This window comes from Aedes aegypti, chromosome 3, assembly GCF_002204515.2.
Source record: "Aedes aegypti strain LVP_AGWG chromosome 3, AaegL5.0 Primary Assembly, whole genome shotgun sequence".
In the NCBI taxonomy this organism is placed as follows: Eukaryota; Metazoa; Arthropoda; class Insecta; order Diptera; family Culicidae; genus Aedes; species Aedes aegypti.
The window spans coordinates 185,090,608-185,111,594 of record NC_035109.1 but is presented as its reverse complement, the minus strand read 5'-3'; the positions used below and the strand labels follow the sequence as shown (position 1 = coordinate 185,111,594).

The window sequence follows — 20,987 nt, the reverse complement described above, 5'->3', positions numbered from 1 at the left end:
AACACTTAGAAGTTTGTTCTACCATTTTTCATTCCATGCAAATTGTATCTTCTATGAAATATGTTTTGTTTTTTCAGTTGGACAGTTGTCACTAACACTTGGAGCAAGACATCTTTGATAATAATTAATGATACTAGCAGTATTAAGGCTCGTTTGCTACTGACAAGAAAAGGAATCGCCTATTCCTTTTCTTGTCAGTAGCAAACGAGCCTTAATACTCGTGGAAAATTTCTTCTCAGAAATGGTCCAGAAAATTACATTTTTCTGATCACAGTACGCAGATGAGAAGAAATGTCATTTCAAAGGGGGCTCCCTGTATGCAGCTTATTGACCCATTCAGTCAAAGAATTTCTTTACTTTTCTTGAGCGGAACAGCATTTAAGTCTGATTCGCTGCAGACAAGTAATTTCTCGGCCTATCTTGATGCATGGGAAATTTCTGCAAGGAATCGATCAAGAATACGTTTTTTTTTTCTGATCGCAGTACACAGTTGAAAAGAAATGTCAGTTCAAATGGGAGTGGCTGTAGAAAATTTCTGTAAGGAATCGACGAGAAATTTCTTTAGCGATTCCTTTTCAGTAGCAAACCAGGCTTCAGGAGATATTAATCTTTTTGTCTCTTTCCCTCTACCTTGAAATGTGTAAACAACAAGGCCAGTAAATGTCAAAATCCCATACCAAATCAAAACAGTGCAGAGGCCTATACCAGTGCTGGGAATGGTAATAGTAGTAGGCTTGAATTTTCGCGAAAATGACGTGGCTCTCCAGTACAGTAGTCCAAAAACATGAATCTCATCAAGTAGCCTATTTTGGGTGCACGAATTTTCTAAATCATGAGTGTCATTGAGGGCTCTAAATTCGGGAAATAGAACATTTTTCTATAGTAATTCTGGGTTGCCCTTAGCAACGGGTGTTTTGCTTTTTTCAAGGCTTTTTTCCTACAGCAGCGATGGGCGTGAGTTTCACTGGCTTCGCTGACTGTGATTGGCTTTGCTTGGCTACTGTAGAGTGAATTTCAAGATTTTTCCCAACCCTGATTAATAATCAAATTGATTGAGCTGAAGGGTCATCGCAATCAAGCATGTCATGCTAAAATCATTGACCACTGTTGGGAAAAAAAAAGTGAGTTTACAGTTTGTGGATTACCTATTTGCTCGTAGAAAACTACTAAAATTAAACTTTTTTCAGAAAATGATGACAACGTATCTCATCATCATATTGGAAGTAGTTTATGATGGAGATTTGCAGTGAAGTCTTGTACTTTCGGTGCTCGCTAAACAAACGATAGTTGTGACCAACTTGGGGTTATCAACTCATAAGCTCCTTAAATTCGTATAGGCTTCCAGATCAAAAAACTCGCAATGTTTTCTGTGTATTGTATAGATATTAAATTTGAGGGAATTTTGCAAAAAATCTTATTATAACTAAAATAGAGAATTAAACAGTCCAACTATTAGTTTACAACACTTACACCGCAAGCAATTATTTTGTTCGAAAAGAATTTTAATTCACACCACACCATAAATACTTTTACATATTCACTTCTTATAGTATGCAGTATCTCTGCGTATTAACAATGAATAGATTGAACGGGTTCAAAGTTTATCGCTCTAGTCCATTGTGCCAGAAGTGTCTGGTCTACTTTTACACGTTTCTTTTCTCAATGAACCTTCAGAATAGTTCATTATTATTATGCAGCTGAAGCGAATCATCGTAAATATTCGTTGAGTGCAACTTTGCAGCCACACATGACATAGTGCAACAAATTTGCATAGAATTTCGACAAGTATTAGCAATCTAATATTTATAGGCCGTATTAATAGGGATATTAGGCAGTGTTTTGCTCCTAGCTAATACCCCTTTGCATTGAGAGCAAAAAATATATTGGTTTGAGTTTTCCAGATCTGCTCTTCTCTTAACAAACCGTTTTCTGTAAGTTTCTGTTGATAATTTCAAATCTTTTCGCAGTAGTTTATAAACTATTTATTTCAATTGATATTTGAATTCATATTTTTCCGTAATTGTGTTTGAAATAAAATAATAAACTACTTTAAAATGTTTCACGAATTGCATTTCATGCTAATTAGTGTGGGCGGGAAAATCTCAATTTATTTTTCTAATGTTTTTGCTCTATACATATTATTGGAGAATTGCCAGAAATTTCGGTATAAAATAATGCTCTCACTCTTAAATGTGGCGTATCACACTATTCGAGTTCACTTGCATGCAGTTCACGTGCATCGATTACGTCGAACCAATCTTGGCTACACCCGATTCTGTTTTTGGGAGATGCGTATCGTGCAAAACAAGTTTTCAGTTCAAAATTTCGAAAATAGTGCAAAAAAAGTAACACAATTTCCCGACGTTTCATGCTGAAATAAGGTATTGGCAAAAAAAAAAAAATGTGTGGAAACTTTTTTTTGCACGGCCGTGTAAAAAAATCCGTGCAAAAACAGAATCGGGACATAATTCAATAATTTATACTTAGATGAAGTTAAAATCGAACTTTTGCCCCATCTTACTTTATGTGTCAATATAAGTAATCATCTACAATCTACTTGTGTTCGAAATTGTTGAATAAGATATTCTATTTTACTGATCATATGGCCGGTGTTTAGACAGACTGGACCAAAAGTTTTTCAATGGTTTCAGGAAAGCATACCCCTAGCACTCGTAGTAACAAAATATTTGCATTTATTCGCTGTAATAATGGAACTTGTTTGTTTGATGAAACATCTGTATCAAAATGGCATCGAAAAAATCAGAAATGGCAATGTTCTTGACTAATCTTTACAAGGCGAAACTATCATCTAGTCTGGTCTTTCTGAACACCGACCATATTACCTAGTTATAAACGTGTAACAAATTTCCATACTCTACTACACATTCTTGTGGTAGAACAATTGGTGATGAGTGTTGTATGGAGATTTGAGCCACTCAATTGCTTGAATTTGCCATCAATAGTGAAAGCTCTTGTTATTCCTAGCATTTTTGGATAAATGTGAAATTTTCAAATAATTTAGATTAAGGGATAGATGACACGGTAGGGGTAATATGAATCTATTCCACCCGTTTCAGCTTGCCCAGGTGTACCTTGTATGTTATGAGATTTAAGATTGTTTATTAAAAATGGCTAACTTTATTTGTAGACCTCGTCTAATCCAAGCGCTGACAATTCTAACACATCATTGCCACGAAAGGGTCGTTAGGCCGAAAAAGTTCTCTAAGAGGGGGTTGTCTGACGGAAGGAGAATTAATGTCAAAAGAGTCGTTAGGAATTTGGGCAAAAACTCTGTTGCACCGGATAATTAACCCACTGATATTTCAAATGATTCAACGAAAAAAAATCCACTGATTGATGTTGTTTATCTAATGATCATTCAATACATTATTGGCATTCGATTAATCGTGTTTACTAACTTCGGTTTGTTATTATTTGCAGGGAGCTGTACACGATACTGGAAAGGCACAAGTTCACCAAATCGTCCCATGGAAAACTACAGGCAATGTGGCTAGAAGCGCACTACCACGAGGCAGAAAAACTACGCGGACGACCATTAGGTAAGCTCCAGAGAGGGATGGCAAAAAGTTTCAATAACATCCACTTGGTTGATTCTTCATAAGTAATGTACGGTTATCAATGTTGAAATGCAATCGCTGCTCTAATGTTCGGTATGGTAATTTTCTTTATGTTGGCTGTTGGGAAAAAAATTCTTGCAAGCATTAGTTTTACTGTTTGCGACAAAACATTCTTTCGTACATGAAACCTATCAAAGTGGCTTTGCAATTGTAAATACTACTCCTTCAATTCACACCGGTACAAACCCCAGCCCAAATGATGAGACTACAATTATCAACATATGTTTTTGCGCCTTTTTTGCGTCGATATGTGGAACCTTCCAGGTGCGACTCACAATAATGGCTTCATGGGTGGTGGCACACTATGGGCGGTTTTTGTATAAATTAGTGGCCAAAAATATTTTTGTCATTTCATTGCGTGTTTATATCTCAAAGAAGTATTATAGAATTTTTAAATTTGAGATACGGTAACAATCAGACTACAAAACATCTTGATCTGATATTCCAGAAATATCCTAATAGAAGTGTTTAAATGAAAAATCGATCAGACCAAGTCATTTTTTCTGAATTTTGGCCACCTGCTCGCCCATAGTTTCATAGAGCGGTAGGTAATGAATTGACGAGAGGCACCGCCGAAGTGCCAAACAGCAAAAAGTAGCCTCAATCCCTAATAGACAGCAAGGCTCCGATGTGGCTCTCAGATAAGCGACACATGATCGTCATCCTCATCCTCAGGTCGCAATCGTAAAGTGGCGGCATCGTTTGTTTGAAATTAATCCCACCTTGACACCGACACGTTGTTGCTGCTTTTAATGCGGTAATGCAATAAGAGTTTGGTAAGGTGGAGGAGGCGGTTGAAACTCGTAAGGTAGGCACCACTGCAGAACTTGGTAATGATCGTCACTTCCGACGGTGCATCGTTACATTCGAAGGTGCAAAACCAATTAACGTTTGCAGGCACCCAAAAAAATGTGGTTCTTAAATTAGATATGGTAAAGCTGTTCTGAGTGCTTTCCATTTTTAGCAAATTCGTCCACAGTTGAATTCTTAACTCAGTTTAGACTGACTACACATATCTATGGTTGCTATTCCGTGACTGACCGAAGTCAGTGAAGATGCACAAGTTCGACTGGGATTGATAATCTTCTTCAGCGTGAATAATTCAGTGCCTCTATTCCTACAGGGTCGATAACGGTTCCGTCCACGTCCTTGCAGTCTGGTGAGCTTATATGGAGACCGTGTTTACCTCTGCATTTCCACAGAGGTTACTGGGAGCAGTGCTGTTAAATATCAACATTTTGAAAAAAATAAAATGCTTACCCAAGTAACCAGTAAGCACGATAATGCGGCACGGTAACAGCATTATATGCGCATATAGGGTAATCATTTGATGCAGGCGAAATAGCGTGCCATTATAGTGCCAAGATATAACCGTGCTTCTCTGCACCACTAATGCTGATATAAGACCACGTGAGAAACGTCAGTTGTTTTCGCCAGGTTTTTAGGGCGAATACTTTGTGCTTTCGAGTACGCAGCCAGAGAGCTTTTGCTTATGCGGCCAAGCAACTGGTACACGAGGTATATACATGAATGAATGAAAACGGAAACCTCTAATAGTATGCAAAAAATGTAATAAAATGATACAGATAGTACTTCTCCGTATCAGACATATTCGTTTTGGTAGTTTTTATCCTTTTGAGGACTTGCAATTGCCACATTTTGATCCTCGTTATGATGATGAAATTCCTCATTTTGCGTCTCGAACCTGCGACACCCGTATTGTTGAGTTGTTGTCCTGCTCCTTTGCTCCTACGGCCACATAAGATGAAAAGTATTGGAAAGAAAAGTGACCAATTTAAACCATCACTTTTCCCCGTCATAAAACCTGCAATTGTAGTAGTGAGAAGATTTATGTTTGACTCCCTCTTACCACTATATGCAAACACAAAGCACGTGGTATATCTGTCAAAACACTGGATGGCATTTAAACATGCCCTGTATTCGAATATAAAGCCAATATAGTGCTTATTTAACGCCTGTATGCATCAGGCTTAGAAGCATTAATGATGCTGTAATAGGGTTTCTATACAGCGGAAGTGCTGTTATAAGGTGTGTAAGCTTTTGTGGTGCAATTATAATGCATGTACGCATCTATGATGCTGATTAAGGGCTTATTATTAGTGCTTATGATTACTTGGGAAGTTTTGCTAATCGATAGTAATTCGAAAAAGACCACCAGGAAGAACATTTCCCGATGACTTTTTCCACGCGAAGGATGATATTAGCAATATTCAATGGTCAAAGTCACGTGATATTCATGATATTTAACAGCACTGACTGGGAGGGATGTTTGTTAATGGAGAGGATCGTTTTTCAGAAAAAAAACTATTTCCACTGGGAAATAGAGAAGGATCTTCTCTTCATCGTAGCATTGTTTAATAACGTGTAAATCCAATTGTTTGTCCAGTAATAACAAACTGCACACTTGATTACAAATAGCTTTCAGGGCAAAATTATAAATTTTGAATTATAAGTTGAAGTAACTATATGAAACATATCCTCATTCAAAAATTGTTGCATTTTCCATTTTTTATTCGTACTAGGCTTCTGCATGCTTTATTTTTTATAAATCAGTCACTGAATCGATCATATGAGTCGACTCACTTCTGTGAGTGGTTTAACTACGATTCACTTCCAAAATTGGCTTATTTTGGCTCATGTGTGTACTTTTATTTGTTTTAGGGGATGGTAAATTGCATTTGCGAACTAAGATTCACGTCCATCGTGCGCCAGAGTGTCGGACTCGAACCCACACCGACTAAATCCACTTTCGCCCACGAGTCATTCCCCCCCGGAACAGCCTCTTGGCATTACTTCGTGGAAGGAGGCTAACCGCTGCACTGCTCCTTGCTTCGCTTTCTGCGTGCATCTTGCGCTCCTGTACTCCCCCGCCTGCTGCTAATCCGCCGATTTTCGAGCTTTCCAGGTTGGACCAGTTGGATGCCGAGGTCGGTCCAGCGATTCCGTGGAGGGTAGATTCCGGTTCACTGGCGCCCCGACGACTAAAGCCGGTGACTCGCTACGGACTAGTCAGAATAGTCCCCAACGGTGGATGTATCCTACTCCGACAAAGGTTTCCCTGACGGCGGAAGATCTTCCGAACCGATGCTTTCCGGGCTGATGCCGAGGCCGGTCCTGCGATTCCGGTGGAGGGAACCTTCTGGTTCACAGGCGCCGACCATTTGCCGGTGCGACTACGCGATCTACTCAGTTAGTCCCCGACGATGGACTTAACCTACTCCGAAGCTGGCTGGGCAGATGCCGAGGTCGGTCCTGCGATTCCGGTGGAGGGAACCTTCTGGTTCACAGGCGCCCCGACGACCATTTGCCGGTGCTGTTTCGCGATCTACTTGGCTAGTCCCCGGCGGAACGACATAGCCTATTCCGACGCGATGTTGGTCGGTAAGTGCCGAGGTCGGTTCTGCAATTCCGGTTGGAGGATGACTTCCGGTTTGCAGGCGCCTCGACGACTTACTACCGATAGTACGCTACGCCCGCTCTACTCGGTCTAGTCCCCGACGGAGGATCTAGCCTACTCCGGTCGCGCCCGTTGATCTCCTTCAATGCTCGCTTCAATAGGCGGACTTGCCAAGTGCCAAGGTTGGTCCGACGATTCCGGCTGCCCCAACGACTCAGAGCTATGTGCTGTCCGCTGTGTTTAGTGCCGCTGCTCCTCTCGCCATTTTCGTTGTAAAAGAGACATCAGTTGGACGATTGTCTTGTTTACCGCATCCCATTTCTCTTCGTCAGCACACATTCGTTGGACGATATTGTGCACATTACCGTCATTGCTAACGACGGATGTAATCTCGGCTCGCTCAATCACGAAGCGTGGACATTCGAAGACCACGTGCTTAGGGGTTTCGTCAACATCGCCGCACCCGGTGCATAAAGGCGATCTTGCGTGTCCAAACCTATTCAGGTATTTCTTGAAGCAGCCATGACCAGACAAAAACAGCGTCAAGTGGAAATTCACTTCTCCGTGTTTTCTGTTTACCCACATCGACATGCACGGAATTAGTCGGTGGGTCCATCTACCGTTCTCAGCGCTGTACCACTGCTGTTGCCATTTCCTTCATCTCTGACTCTTTTCCGGCGTGCCTCGGACCCTGTAGCACTCGCTGTCCTTTTAGAGTTGAAGGCTTATATGGATCAATCCTGCAATCATACAGACTGCCTCCGATGATATCGTACGATACGCGCTCGTCACACGCTACAGCCGGGAGCGGATCCTGATCGTCTGCAGTGCTGTCACCCACACGGGGCCAGCGTTTCTGAGTATCGACGTAGACACGCTCACCAGTAGTCGCTTCTTGTTGCTGCTGATCGCTGAGTTATTGGGCATGTTCCGGGATAGAGTAGATATCAGCTTCACGGCCCTCTTACATGCATAATCGACATGGCTTTTGAAGCTCAGTCGATTTTCGATCATCACTCCCAGGTGTCTGACTTCCCGCTTTGAGTCGATGGTACACTGTGCAACCTAGATTCTCGCATGCTGCACTGCCTTTCGGTTGCTTATCATCACAACTCCGGTTTTGCACAAGCTTCTTCCCTCGCATCCATTCTTCCACGGCGTCTACTACTTCAGTAGCAAGTATCTCTACTTCTTCTAGTGATTCGCCGATGACTACGAGCACCACGTCATCCGCGAAGACGACGATCTTCACACCCCGGGGGAAGCTCAGCTTCAACACTCCGTCATGCATAGCGTTCCAGAGGGTCGGGCCAAGAATAGAACCCTGTGGGTCGCCCGCCGTGACTGTTGTGCACCTTTTCCCAGCGTCTGTTTCGTAGATCAGTGTACGATTTTGAAAGTAGCTCCTCAGAATCTTACAAAGCTACTCGGGGACCTCCAATCTTTTCAGCGATTCGATGATCGCAGCCCAACTGGCACTATTGAAGGCATTTTTTTACGTCCAGAGTGACCACATCGCAGTACCGATATTCTCTCCTCTTTTGCTTCCGCGCCATCTCCATAGCTTCCATGACCGTTCGGATGGCATCAACGGTGGATCTACCTTTCCGAAAGCGGATCTGCATGTCGCACAGGCCGTTTTCTCCCGGGTTTTCTTGGATTGCTGCTTTCAGAGCTACGTTGGGGATACCGTCTGGTCCCGGAGCCTTCCTGGTTTTTAAGGCTTTCGCCACCGCGTTCTGCTCATCGTTCGTTACCTGGGCTTCTTCTTCGTCGTCATCCTGAGCTTGGTAAGGTGTGGACGGCCAGCTCGTCGGTTCGTGCCGAGGGAATAGCGCTTCTCTGGACACCTATCCGGTGGCACAGCTGGGCCCCTCAACTTCGCCATTGCAACTCTGTAGGCGTCACCCCACGGGTTTGAATTGGCGTTGCACAAGAGCTTCTCCAGACAGGTTTTCTTGCTGAAAACTGCTTGTCCAGTCTTTTCGTGTTTTTGTCAGATTTTTTGGGCTCATATTTTTTAAACGATCAAAAGTCAATCATTGCTTCGTTTGGAGAATCTGAAGAAAATCATCATTTGGCTCAGGATTCTGGAAGAATACTGTTCAGGATTTCATTGTTATGTAGCTCAAAATCTAAAAATTCAGCCGAGTGTAAAAAGACCCTGTCTAGGATTGTGAGAAATATGTCGCAGATTTGCAGTAATCTAGGCTATGATTCTGTTGATTGCTACACAGAATTCTGTGCGAATTCAGCCCAATTTTCATTAAAATTATGTTAGGTGTTCTTTTTGGGAATCTTACACATTATTCTTAGATAAAAATATCCTTATTTTTGTTGAAATCTTGGCCAAGATTGTATAAGATCCATGGTAAGGAATCTGTGGGAATCAAATTGTTTAAAAAATGTTTGTTGTATGCCTAATAAAATCAATCTTTTTACTGAAATACTTGTTTTTATAACATTGTGAACCATAAATCGAACTCCTTAATCCTAATTTATATGTATGACAATACTAACGGCGCTAAAGTGCTTAGATGAAGGTGACAAAAATTTAAAATTCTTTCAAAATTTAACATTGAACAATTTTGAAAACAAACAAGAATGAATTCAGAATATTAAGATAAAATAAAAGTCTTGGATGACCATATCGAAATATAAGATAGCAATGTATTAAACAGTGGCGTGTTCTAACTTCAAATAAATAGAACAGCCTATGGGCCAGGTATGAGAAGAGTTTTCGAATTCTTCGCAAGCCGCACAAAATGAATCCGTGGCCTGTACTTAAGGCAGCTTCGAAAGACATCTTGGTTTTTTTCCGCTTTAATAGGTAGTTTTTTTGGAAGTTGTGTTTGATCCTTCGACCTTGACGCTTGCTCCTGCGGGGGCCGGATCAAACATGTCGCGCATCGGTCGAGTAAAGTGAAAAAGTGCCGCGTTCGATTAGTTCTTTTTGATCTTTTGACGCTGACGCTTGCTCCTGGGCAGTGCGTCAAGAAAGCCCGAGCAGTCGTTTGTTGCTGCTCATTGATGACGGATCAATTGGTGAGCTCGTTTCATGCTACTATTTCTAATCTATAAAATATGTATGACTTCACCTTTACTCGTTACAACGGTGAGACGTAAATATGATTTTTCAACAAACTTTGAAAGGTTCGTCACTGTGAGTGTTGACATAAACTCTGATTCATAAATTATTTATGTCTGATTTTTTTTCTCAAAACTCCTTATTTTTACCTTTTCTTTTGTAATTATTAAGAACAAGTGTAGACTTGCAAAAGGTTCACTTTATTCAACAAACTTTGAAAGGTTCGTCACCTCAAGTGTCGGCATAAATTTTCTCTACATAGATATTGTTCATATCAAATGAAAATATTATATTTACATATAAGCATGTTTATATCTCACAAATAATTATTTATCATGGTCTAATCGCTTATCAAAGTGAATCCTGTGACCCAACGATCCTCCTCATTTACAAACATTCCTCCCAGTAACCTTTGTGGAGATGCAGAGGCAAACACGGTCTCCAAATAGCAAAGGTTACACACTAACATTCCTTCCCCCAATCCCATCTGACTGCAAGGACGTGGCCGGCGCCGTTATTGACCATGTATAAATAGAGGCACTGAATTATGCACACTGAAGAAGATTATGGCCAATGCCAGCCGAACTTCTAGTTGATTCTTTGTGCATCTTCACTGACTTCGGTCAGTCACGGAATAGCAACCATTGATATGTGTAGTCAGCCTGAGCTAAGTTAATAGGTAGTATTTTTGGATTGGCGCCAACCACCTTGTTTTTTATGCTATATTTTTATTATTTTGGATTTCTTGTGAATTGAATGCTTAAAGTATTTTTTTCGACATTCAGTAGTCTTAAAAATTCAAACTAGAACAAAGGTTTGGTAAGTCAAATATATTTCACAATTTTGATAATCAAAGAATCATAAGCATTGATGATCGTACAATTCGTAGTTGCTACTTCGTGATTGACCGGAATAATCAAAATTGGGCAGGGAATCAACAGATCCTCAATTTTGATAATATACCACTTCTCATAAACGCTTGCAGAATGATCCTTTTCACTTAGGTTGCTAGTATGTCATTCTGTAGCCACCATAATGGAATAATTTTCAATTTCCCATGGTTGGTCTCATCCTGGTGGCGACACTGTCTACCTGTAGGAAATTCTTTTTTCCCTTCGACCCCGAAAAAAAGCAATTTTCACTTTTCCTAACCTCGTTTTTTTCCTTTCTTTCTCGCCAATCTCTGTATCGTTCTTTTTTTCCTCCATGATGCCCATCTCGCCGCGAAGGACCAGTCGATAAGTACCGCGTCCGGAAAAAATTTCCGCTCCCAAGGACCATCTGGGACGGCGAGCAGAAGACCCACTGCTTCAAAGAGCGCACGCGAAGCCTGCTAAGAGAGTGGTATCTCCAGGATCCATATCCGAACCCGACCAAGAAGCGGGAACTGGCCCAGGCCACCGGTCTCACCCCGACCCAGGTGGGAAATTGGTTTAAAAATAGACGCCAACGGGACCGAGCTGCGGCGGCCAAAAATAGGTAAGTCGATGTTCTGTTGATGTTTGTCCCTATCTTGGGAGGTTTGATCCTTTGGTGGCTGACGATAGCCATGATGACGATGAGGAAATAGAACATACCGTAACTTGTGTGTATTAGGGTGCGGCAAATTTATTGAAAGTTCTAAAAACCAATAGCTCGTGTGCTCTTCTGAATTCAAATCGCAAAAATGAAACCTCGACATTTAAGCCATTACCTATTAAGATTTGTGGTAGGTACAATGATACTTTATGATACTTTATGGGAAGTCAAGAAAATTTCCATTACGAAAAGATCCTGTACCGACCGGGAAACGAACCCAGACACCTTCAGCCGCGGACTCTAACCACTCGGCTAAGGAAGGCCCCCGGTTTCGCTTTTTATGTGATTGAATTCAGAAAAACCACAAGAATTTTCGGTTCTTGATAACATTCGAAATATAAGCAGCACCCTACTGTGTATCGCGATGTCTTGTGAAGAAGAGGATTTTTTCGTTATCCAGTAGTGTCGCGTTTGATAATGGCAACTTTCCTGTTCCGGTTGACACTTTCCATCGGCAGAAGCACCATGTTTTTTCCTGTGGACGATTCAGGAAATGTGCAAACGAGTCCCTTTCCTCCCTTGACACTTTATGCGAGAGTTTGTGTGTGTCTGTGCATTTATGTATCCCTTCGAAAGGTGTTGTTCGAGAGAGATTGTAACAGAATCAGAATGTTCTACCACCAGGTGTTGTACCGTTGTTGGAGAATGTATTGGTGGTGGGCTAGATCCCTGTTCCGGAGTCGTATATAATGTGCAAAGTTTAAAGACAATATGCTAAGCGCTAGGCATCGTTGTCTCATAATGATCCGGAAGGGAGCGAGAATGAATTGAAATACATTTCAAATGCAAATTTACGTAAATATGAAATAACAATACCGGAATGGATGGTAAAATGTGCGTTTCCAGTGAGTGGTTTTGGAAACATTTTGTGTGGCGTTAGAAGATAGAGGGGGATGTTCGTCGACTGAGATTCGTGACAAACAGTGTTGGTCCACCAAAACAAGCTGTTGGTGGAATTATCTGAAATTGAATTTCTACATACTTTTTCATATCTTTCAATGAATAGCCTTGAATTTGTACCATGAAATCAAACTTCGTCCAGTGATGCATTTGAACGCGTTCAGTTCGCGTTCCAGTTCATTTTGTTGAACGCAGCGATCAAGTAGGCTTGAACATTGAGCAGTTCAAAAATATGAACCCGTGCGAGCCGAAAAATGAACGCGATCAGTTTTGACTGATTTACGACAAATTCTAGGTCAATGTTATGTTTTTGACATGCATAATATCGAGGGCTGTATGATTTCTATATTCATGATAAATTTCGACGATTAATACATTCATTCTTCAAGTGGGACCTCCAGTCATTATTATGAACTGAACGGGCCGTTCTTGAGCAACGGCAAGCTCTTGCTCGTAAGTTCATTGACTACTACGTTCAAGTGCAAATTTGGCTCGGGCTCCGTTCTTTTTTGCCTCGCGTTCAGTTCAAAATGCACCACTGACTTCGTCAATATTGTTATGTATTTTTTCGTCGAAATTTCGGATTCAATGGCCAACGGATTCTGTCGTTGATCTTCAGCTTTCGATTTCCCTCGATCCAGTCTTTCTGACTGACGACAAACGTTTACTGAACACTTTTGTCAAATTTCTTTGAATTACATTCAAAGAAATAGCAAAACGACCGAATTCATATGAATATACCGTGAAATGGTATCTCGTAGAGGTCATGGATGGTGTTTCTCAAGGCTCATTATTTTGCGTAAATTTTGTAATTTTTAAATGACTTTAACAATTATTCGTGCCTTAGATGGATATCTAATAGATTATATGTAATAAATTGCTATAATTCTTTAAAATGGGGTTGTTGAAGTCGATTACTAATATCAAATTTATATATGCATTTTCCTTAGGATATTACCTAACTCAAATAATACAGGAATTGCTGGAATTATATTCGGATTAACCCAAGTGACCAAATATCACTATAATTCACCCTGCATGCCATTATAGCGCTATTATAAAGCTGACTATTAGACGTATAATAGCTCTATAAGGCCAAAAAGGTAAATTAGTGGGTTAGTGGTTACTTGGGAAGAGGTCATGCATTTAGAAAGTAACATTATGTTCAATCTAACCGTATTTTCTTTAATCTGCATTTGTATTTACAATATCAAACTGATCAATACTACTTCTGAATACGGCATTCTTCATAAAATGTCATTTCATTTTGGACTATCTTTACTCATGCTCAATCCGTTATTAATTTTTGATTTACTTTCGAGACTCGAATCACTCACACATAATCCACAATAAATAGTCACTCGACGCACTTTGGACGCATTCAGCAATCTCCGTCGTCTCACACTAAATCTATATCGCATTTGATTTTAGGCTTTGTTTTCTTTTAGACTTATTCTTGAATGCACTGCTGTGACATTTTCTTATCTTTCTCGATTGTTTTTTTTTTAACATATTCTCAACTCATTTTTACCTACCTTTCCATTTCTCATTTTACAGGTTTTTCTTCTGGCTTCTATTATTAAAGAAAAGTCCTTTTTCATATCTACGCTGCTTCATTAACAGTTATCATAAAATAAAAACAGCCATCTAAAGTTAAAAGTTGCACAAGTTTGTTTTTGTAATTCCGTTGCAAATCAATCAACTTTTCATTGAGAAGTTGATCAACATAACGGCCTACTTTTCCTACCGAAAGAAGCAGTGCTAAAGCACGGTGCTGAAAAGTAGCACTTGGCAGCGAGTCGACAATTGTCACCTCATTCAACTCAGCTCGCTTACACGCCGCACAGAATAAGCACAATTGCATCTTAAGTTTATTCTACGTGTGGCGTGGGGTGAGAATTGTCGGTCTCGTATAGCGAGGTGACAATTCTCGACTCGAGTGAAGTGACTTTCCACTTGATTTACACGGCGAGTTTAGCTAAAATATGATGAACGCTATGCATCTAAACTTGTTCAAAAAACATTATAAGAAACCCTCTCTAGGGTTGAGAATAAATAATGCATAGACAAACTTTGAGCGTTATACAAACGTGTAGAATTAGAGTATGTAAGTGAATGCTAGGAGTATAATTTTCATTCTACGGTCAAACCTCCATGAGCCAATATGTTGCCAATGATTTTTTTTTGCATTTATATACTATACGCCCTAGCTAGAAAATCCAGAAAATTTCCAACCAGAAAAGATCTTTAAATTTAACATTGACTACAGTCAATAAACCACGTCAGCTATTCCACGCCATACAACTCGGTTCGTAGCTGCCTCCCTCCATCCTCGGCTGTGGCCCACACTCGCCAGATCATGCAGCACCTGGTCAGCCCACCGTGCCCGCTGTGCTTCACGCCTTCCTGCACGTGCCAGGTCGAAGGCGAACATAATTTTTGCAGGGTTGTTGTCCGGCATTCATACAACATGCCCCGCCCAATGCATTATTCCAGCTTTTGCTACCTTCAGGATGCTAGGTTCACCGAAGAGTATAGTGAGCTCGGGATTCATTCTTCGCCGCCACATTCTCCTGCACACCGCCGCCAAAGTAACCGACGTTCGAATACGCCGAACGCTTGCAGGTCCTCCTCGAGCATCGCCAACGTTTCATGCCCGTAGAGAACCACCGGTCTAATCAGCGTTTTGTACACGGTAAATTTGGAGCAGGGACGAATCTTTTTTGACCGCCGGTTCTTCTGGAGCCCATAGTAGGCACGACTTCCACAGATGAAGCGTCTCCGTATTTCACGGCTAACGGTGGACAATCCGTCAGCAAGGATCCGAGGTAAATGAATACATCTACCACCTCGAAGGCATGCCGTCAATCGTAACGCTGGTTCCTAGGCTCCGCCCACCAGCATGTACTTTGTTTTCGACGCATTCACCACCAGTCCGACTCTTGTTGCTTCGCGTTTCAGGCGGGTGTACACTTCTGCCACCGTTTCAAATGTTCTTAAGATTATATCCATGTCATCAGCAAAGCAAACAAATTGAGTGGACCTTGTAAAAATCGTGCCTCGGCTGTTAAACCCGGCTCTCCGCATGACACCCTCTAGCGAAATGTTGAACAACAGGCACGAAAGTCCATCTTAGTCTTAGCCCCCGGTGGGATCGAAACGAACTGGAGTGTTTGCTCGAAATATTTACGCAGTTCTGCACACCATCCATCGTTGCTCTAATCAGTCTTGTGAGCTTCCCGAAAAAGCTGTTCTCGCCCATGATTCTCGGTCTATACTGTCGTATGCCGCTTTAAAATCAATGAACAGGGGATGTGTAGGGATCTGGTATTCCAGGATTTTTTGGAGAATTTGTCGTACCGTAAGGATCTGGTCCGTCGTCGAGCGGCCGTTTACGAAACCGGCTTGATAACTTCCCACGAACTCATTAGCTATTGGTGATAGACGACGGGAGATGATCTGGAATAATACTTTGTAGGCGGCATTTAGAATAGTGATCGCTCGATACTTCTCACATTCTAGCTTGTCGCCCTTTTTTGTAGATAGGGCATATAATCCCTTGCTTCCACTCCTTAGATAGCTGTTCTGTCTCAGATTCTGACTATCAGCCGATGCAGACAAGCGACCAACTTCGTCGGGACCATCTTAACGAGTTCCGCTCCGATACCATCCTTCACAGCTGCCTTGTTATTTTTGAGCTGTAGAACGGCATCCTTAACTTCCCTCAAAGTGGGAGCTGGTTGGTTGCTATTGTTCGACATTCCGACGTGGTAATTTCTCCCGTTGCCTTGAGCCTCAAAGCCTGTGCTCTCAGCGCCATTCAAATGTTCGTCGTAGTGCTGCTTCCTCCTTTCGATCACCTCACGTCCGTCTGACGAAATGTTCTCATCTTCATCCCTGCACATTTCGGCTCGCGGCACGAAGCCTCCGCGGGATGCATTGAGTTTTTGATAGAACTTTCGCGTTTCATGGGTGCGGTGCAACAATTCCATTTCTTCGCATCCCGTCTCCTCCAGGTGTCGCTTTTTGTCCTGGGACAGATGGGTCTGCTGCTTCCGTTTATGTCTATAACGTGCCACGTTCTGTCAAGTACCTTGTTGCAGCATTACTGTCCGCGCTGCGTTCTTCTCCTCCAGAAACATTCGACTCTGTTCAACGTACCCAACAATATTCTCGCCTACGACGATGATGTCTGTTTTTATTGTACTCCAGCAGTCCTCGAGAGGGGGTTCGGCGAGCGATTCCTTTTTAGGAAATGTTTGAGATGCTGTGCGTGTGCTGTGGCGAAATCCGGCTGCTTCAGACGCTCAAGCTTATACCGAGGCGGGCGTAGGTTGTTAACGACGGAGAGTTTGGGGCGCAGTTTTACCATTACCAGGTAGTGGTCGGAGTCGATGTTAGCGCCACAATAGGTCCTGACTTCGATAATGTCGATGAAGTGTCGTCCATCAATCAAAACGTGGTCGATGCTGTGATGATCTCCAGATGTATCGGTACGGAAGGCTATGTTGGTGCTGCGAATGGCCGTATTCTTGGAGGCGGTGAAATCAATCAATCGTAGGCAGTTCCCGTTTGTCAGCCGATGAGCGCTGAACTTTCCAATCGTCGGTCACCTGAGGGTTTAAATCTCCTATGATGATCTTGATGTCGTGGCTTCACGCTCAAGCTGCGCGTAAAATGCATCTTAATCATCACCACTGCATCCGGAGTGTGGGCTGTGCACATTGATTATGCTCTTTGATGCTAACCTGCATCAGTATTAACCTAACTTAACCAGTGCTAATCTGTAAATTCTCTCATTGATCGGCCACCATCCGATTACGTGCTTTTGCATGTTGCCCATCACGATGAAAGCTGTTCCCAGCTCGTGTGTATTGCCGCAGCTCTAGTAGATGAATGATTATATCAAGACGTACGCACCATTGATTCTCTACAACAAATTTCCTGCAGCGCTACGATGTCGAACTTGCGGTCCTTCAATGCCTCGGAGAGTATGTGGGTGCTTCCGATGAAGTTGAGGGATTTACGGTTCCACGTACCGAGTTTCCAATCGTTAGTCCTTTTTCGTCGCATTGGTCTTTGCCGATTGTTTCGGTCCGTATTATTCTGTTGACGTTCTTCTTATTGGCATTTACGTCCTCACTGGGACAGAGCCTGCTTTTTAACGTAGTGTTCTTATGAGCACTTCCACAGTTATTAACTGAGAGCTTTCTTTGCCAATGTTGCCATTTTTATATTGGTATACCTGTGGCAAGTACGATTATACTCTATGCCCAGGGAAGTCAAGGAAATCTCCATTACAAAAAGATCCTGTACCGACCAGGAATCGAACCCAGACACCATCAGCGGGAGTTGATTGTATTCCTGCAGGTGCACGAGGTACCAATGATATTCTAAGCCCAGCATTTACCGTGGCGTTTACGTCACTTCGGCAAATAATGGCAGATTTGTGCCCAATACAATTGACAGACTATGAAGCGAAAATGGAAGATTTTCTTCTTTGGTCCATTCTCAGTCATCTATTCATTTTAGAGTACTTTCCCCTTATAGGTGGCCGTCTTTATTCACTTATTTTTGATGACGCTACGTCCTTAAGTTTCTCGATCGTCCCACACTTCCAAGATCCTGCTCCACTTGGTCGAAACACCTAGCTCCTGGCGCCCCTCTTCGTGTTGTACCGACCGGATTCCAGGTGAACATCATTTTGCGGGATGGTTGTCTGGCATTCTCACAACGTGCCCTGCCCATCTTACCCTTCCAGCTTTGGTGAGTTTCTGAATACTGGGTTCACCGTACAGTTGCGCATACACCGCGCCGTTTTCACATACTCCGCCAAAGATCGTCCTGCGTGCACGTCTCATGCCCGTAGAGTATTACCGATCTTATCAGTGTCTTGTACATGGTATGCTTTTGAGCAACAGTTTTCCAGACCATAAGGTCTTGCGGAGTCCGTAGAAATTATTATTATTGTAGTACTGGTAATGATTTAATTTTTATGACGATTGATAGATCTTTAGCATCAATCATCGCAAGTATTTAAAAACCAATTTGTCTTAGTGCAGAACAAATATTCTGGTTTAGGAATATTTTAGCCAGTTAGGGTTTTGCGCACGGGTTCTTAAGATCAAAAGCGTTTATGAATGATTATATTGTTCGGAATAATCACCAATTGATCTTAAACCATCACAGACCAGACCAGCAAGATTTAACTGGATGGAATCCATTTTTATTGTCGCCGTTTCGGATTGATAATTACAATATGCGTGGGAAATTCCAATTTATGATTGAGATGAGCATGAAATCATTCTGAAAATGGAATGGAGTAAAATATTGGATAGCCAATAATGTTGCCGTAATTGTGGCGCGTTGCTGTAAATCGAAAAATTTTATGTCATTCCACCAGTAAATTTTTGTTGGCAGGAATTTCACGCGCTAGTAAGAAAATTTTCTGCCACGCAAAAAATGATTATTTTAATTTATTATTATGAGTCGGCAGACATCATGATGATTTCAATATCAAAAAAAGGTTATGGTTTATAAACAAATTATTGGTTGGTGTTTGTTCAATCATATGCTCTTACCATTGGTTTTATTCTGTGTATTAGGATATCGTAAAAGATTTAATACCGCAAGTTGAGCTGAATAAGACTATACAATAGCTCTTATGAATGTTTTGTAGCATACTACAAGGGTAGATGTTTTCATACGATACAAAACTAAGAAGTTTAGAAACGGGTTTAAGGTATAGTCTTAACAACCTCCTGTAGTGTGGGCCTTTTCGGGCTTAACAGAGTTTTATCAAAGGTTTATTAAGGTTATTAAGACTAATAAGTTCTAAAATGAGTATTAACGATATGGTGGTAACAACAGCTTGTAGTAAATGAAAAAACTAAAAATGTTACTTGGGAGCAGATCTCTTTTTAGAGACATAGTCTCTATTTTTAACGGAAGGTCTTGAAAGTCACTCTTTTTCTTTATTCTGCTTGTAGTTAATCCTGCTTCAAGAGGTTCCCGAGAGACCTTACGAGACTATTACACGATTTTTCACAGGGCCTTCAAGAATTTCTTTTCAAATTACTCAAGGAAAAACTTCAGGAACTCTTCTAGTTATTTCTATAAAGATCTCTTCAGGTGTACGTCTGTAATCTCCTTCAGAATTTTCTCTATTGATTCCACCACCAAGCCTCCCAAAAAAATCTTTTAGCATTGTTTTGTTTCAAGGAATGCTTAGAGGAATTTCATCATAATGTACAACGATTTCTTTGACTATTTTGATTTCCACAGTTGAAACTTTAGGAGATCCTAAAAAATTTCCTACAGGAGTTCTTTCAAGAAAAAAATCATTCTACTGGGGATTTTCCAAAAAGATATACGAGAATTCCTATGCCAGTTTCTTTAGTTATCCTCTTAGGATTTTTTTATGTAGATTCCTTCAAGGATTAATTTACATTTACCCTATGAATAGCTCCTTAAATTTCTCCAGGAATTATCCGAGGAAATAAATTTAATACCGTCAAACGGGGCTTCTTTTGACATTATTTCCACATTCTTCAACTTTGAGGATTTGTAGCTCTGTGAATAATGGATAGATTTCGATAATTCTTGCGTATATTTAAGTTGTATTTGTAAGTAACCAATGTGCAAAATATGAGGCAAATCCATCAATAAATAAAAAAGTTGCTTGAATAGCGAAAAAAATGTGTCCTTCAAGACAAAAAAGGGGCTACTTTGGACACTTTTAGAAATTAATACGTTTTGATAGTAAAATGATTTTTCATCATAAATTTCAAACTGATTCTATTGATTATCGTTCATTGTGATGTTTTCGAATGTTTTTCAATGATATACATAATTTAGCAAATTGTAAAGCTTGAAAAAACTACACATACCTATACAATACTTTTCACAAAAACATGCTATTCATAATTTTTAGTTTGCATGATGATATGTTTACTTCCTTTTAAATGTCAGCTAATAAATAGCGACTTATGCTTGATTGTTCAAGTTGACGCAAACGAATTGTGTAACTACCAAGTACTGCGATGAAAAATTAGCTTTGTACAGAAATATTCGTTCTGATTCTTAATGTTATATGAACGATATGTAGAAAAATCTAATTAATTCCTGTAACTGAAAGTGATTTTTATTCCAAACACAATCCATGAAGTATAAGAATAATGATTCACAAGATCATAAACAATAAAAGTTTGCCTTTGTTAGATACATTTTGGCTCTTAATAGCTTTGAGATGGCGTAAGAGTAGTTTATTTTAGCAGTTGAAGGATGCCATTGTTTTGTATAGCAGATTCATGTAAAATATGACTGAACAATATTTTTTAAGGATTATGTTGTAAGTTTACTGTTT

General features: G+C 40.9%; 1 protein-coding gene across 1 annotated transcript in view; it reads left to right on the top strand.

The window, feature by feature from the left end:
• Window positions 1-11,627, top strand: part of LOC5577351 (homeobox protein SIX3) — a 29,252-nt gene extending 17,625 nt beyond the window's left edge. The window contains exons 2-3 of the mRNA XM_001656377.2: window positions 3,442-3,560; window positions 11,374-11,627. Coding sequence (XP_001656427.1) covers window positions 3,442-3,560; window positions 11,374-11,627 — 373 coding nt within the window. The remainder of the gene's footprint in view (window positions 1-3,441; window positions 3,561-11,373) is intronic.
• The last annotated feature ends 9,360 nt before the right edge of the window (window positions 11,628-20,987 follow it).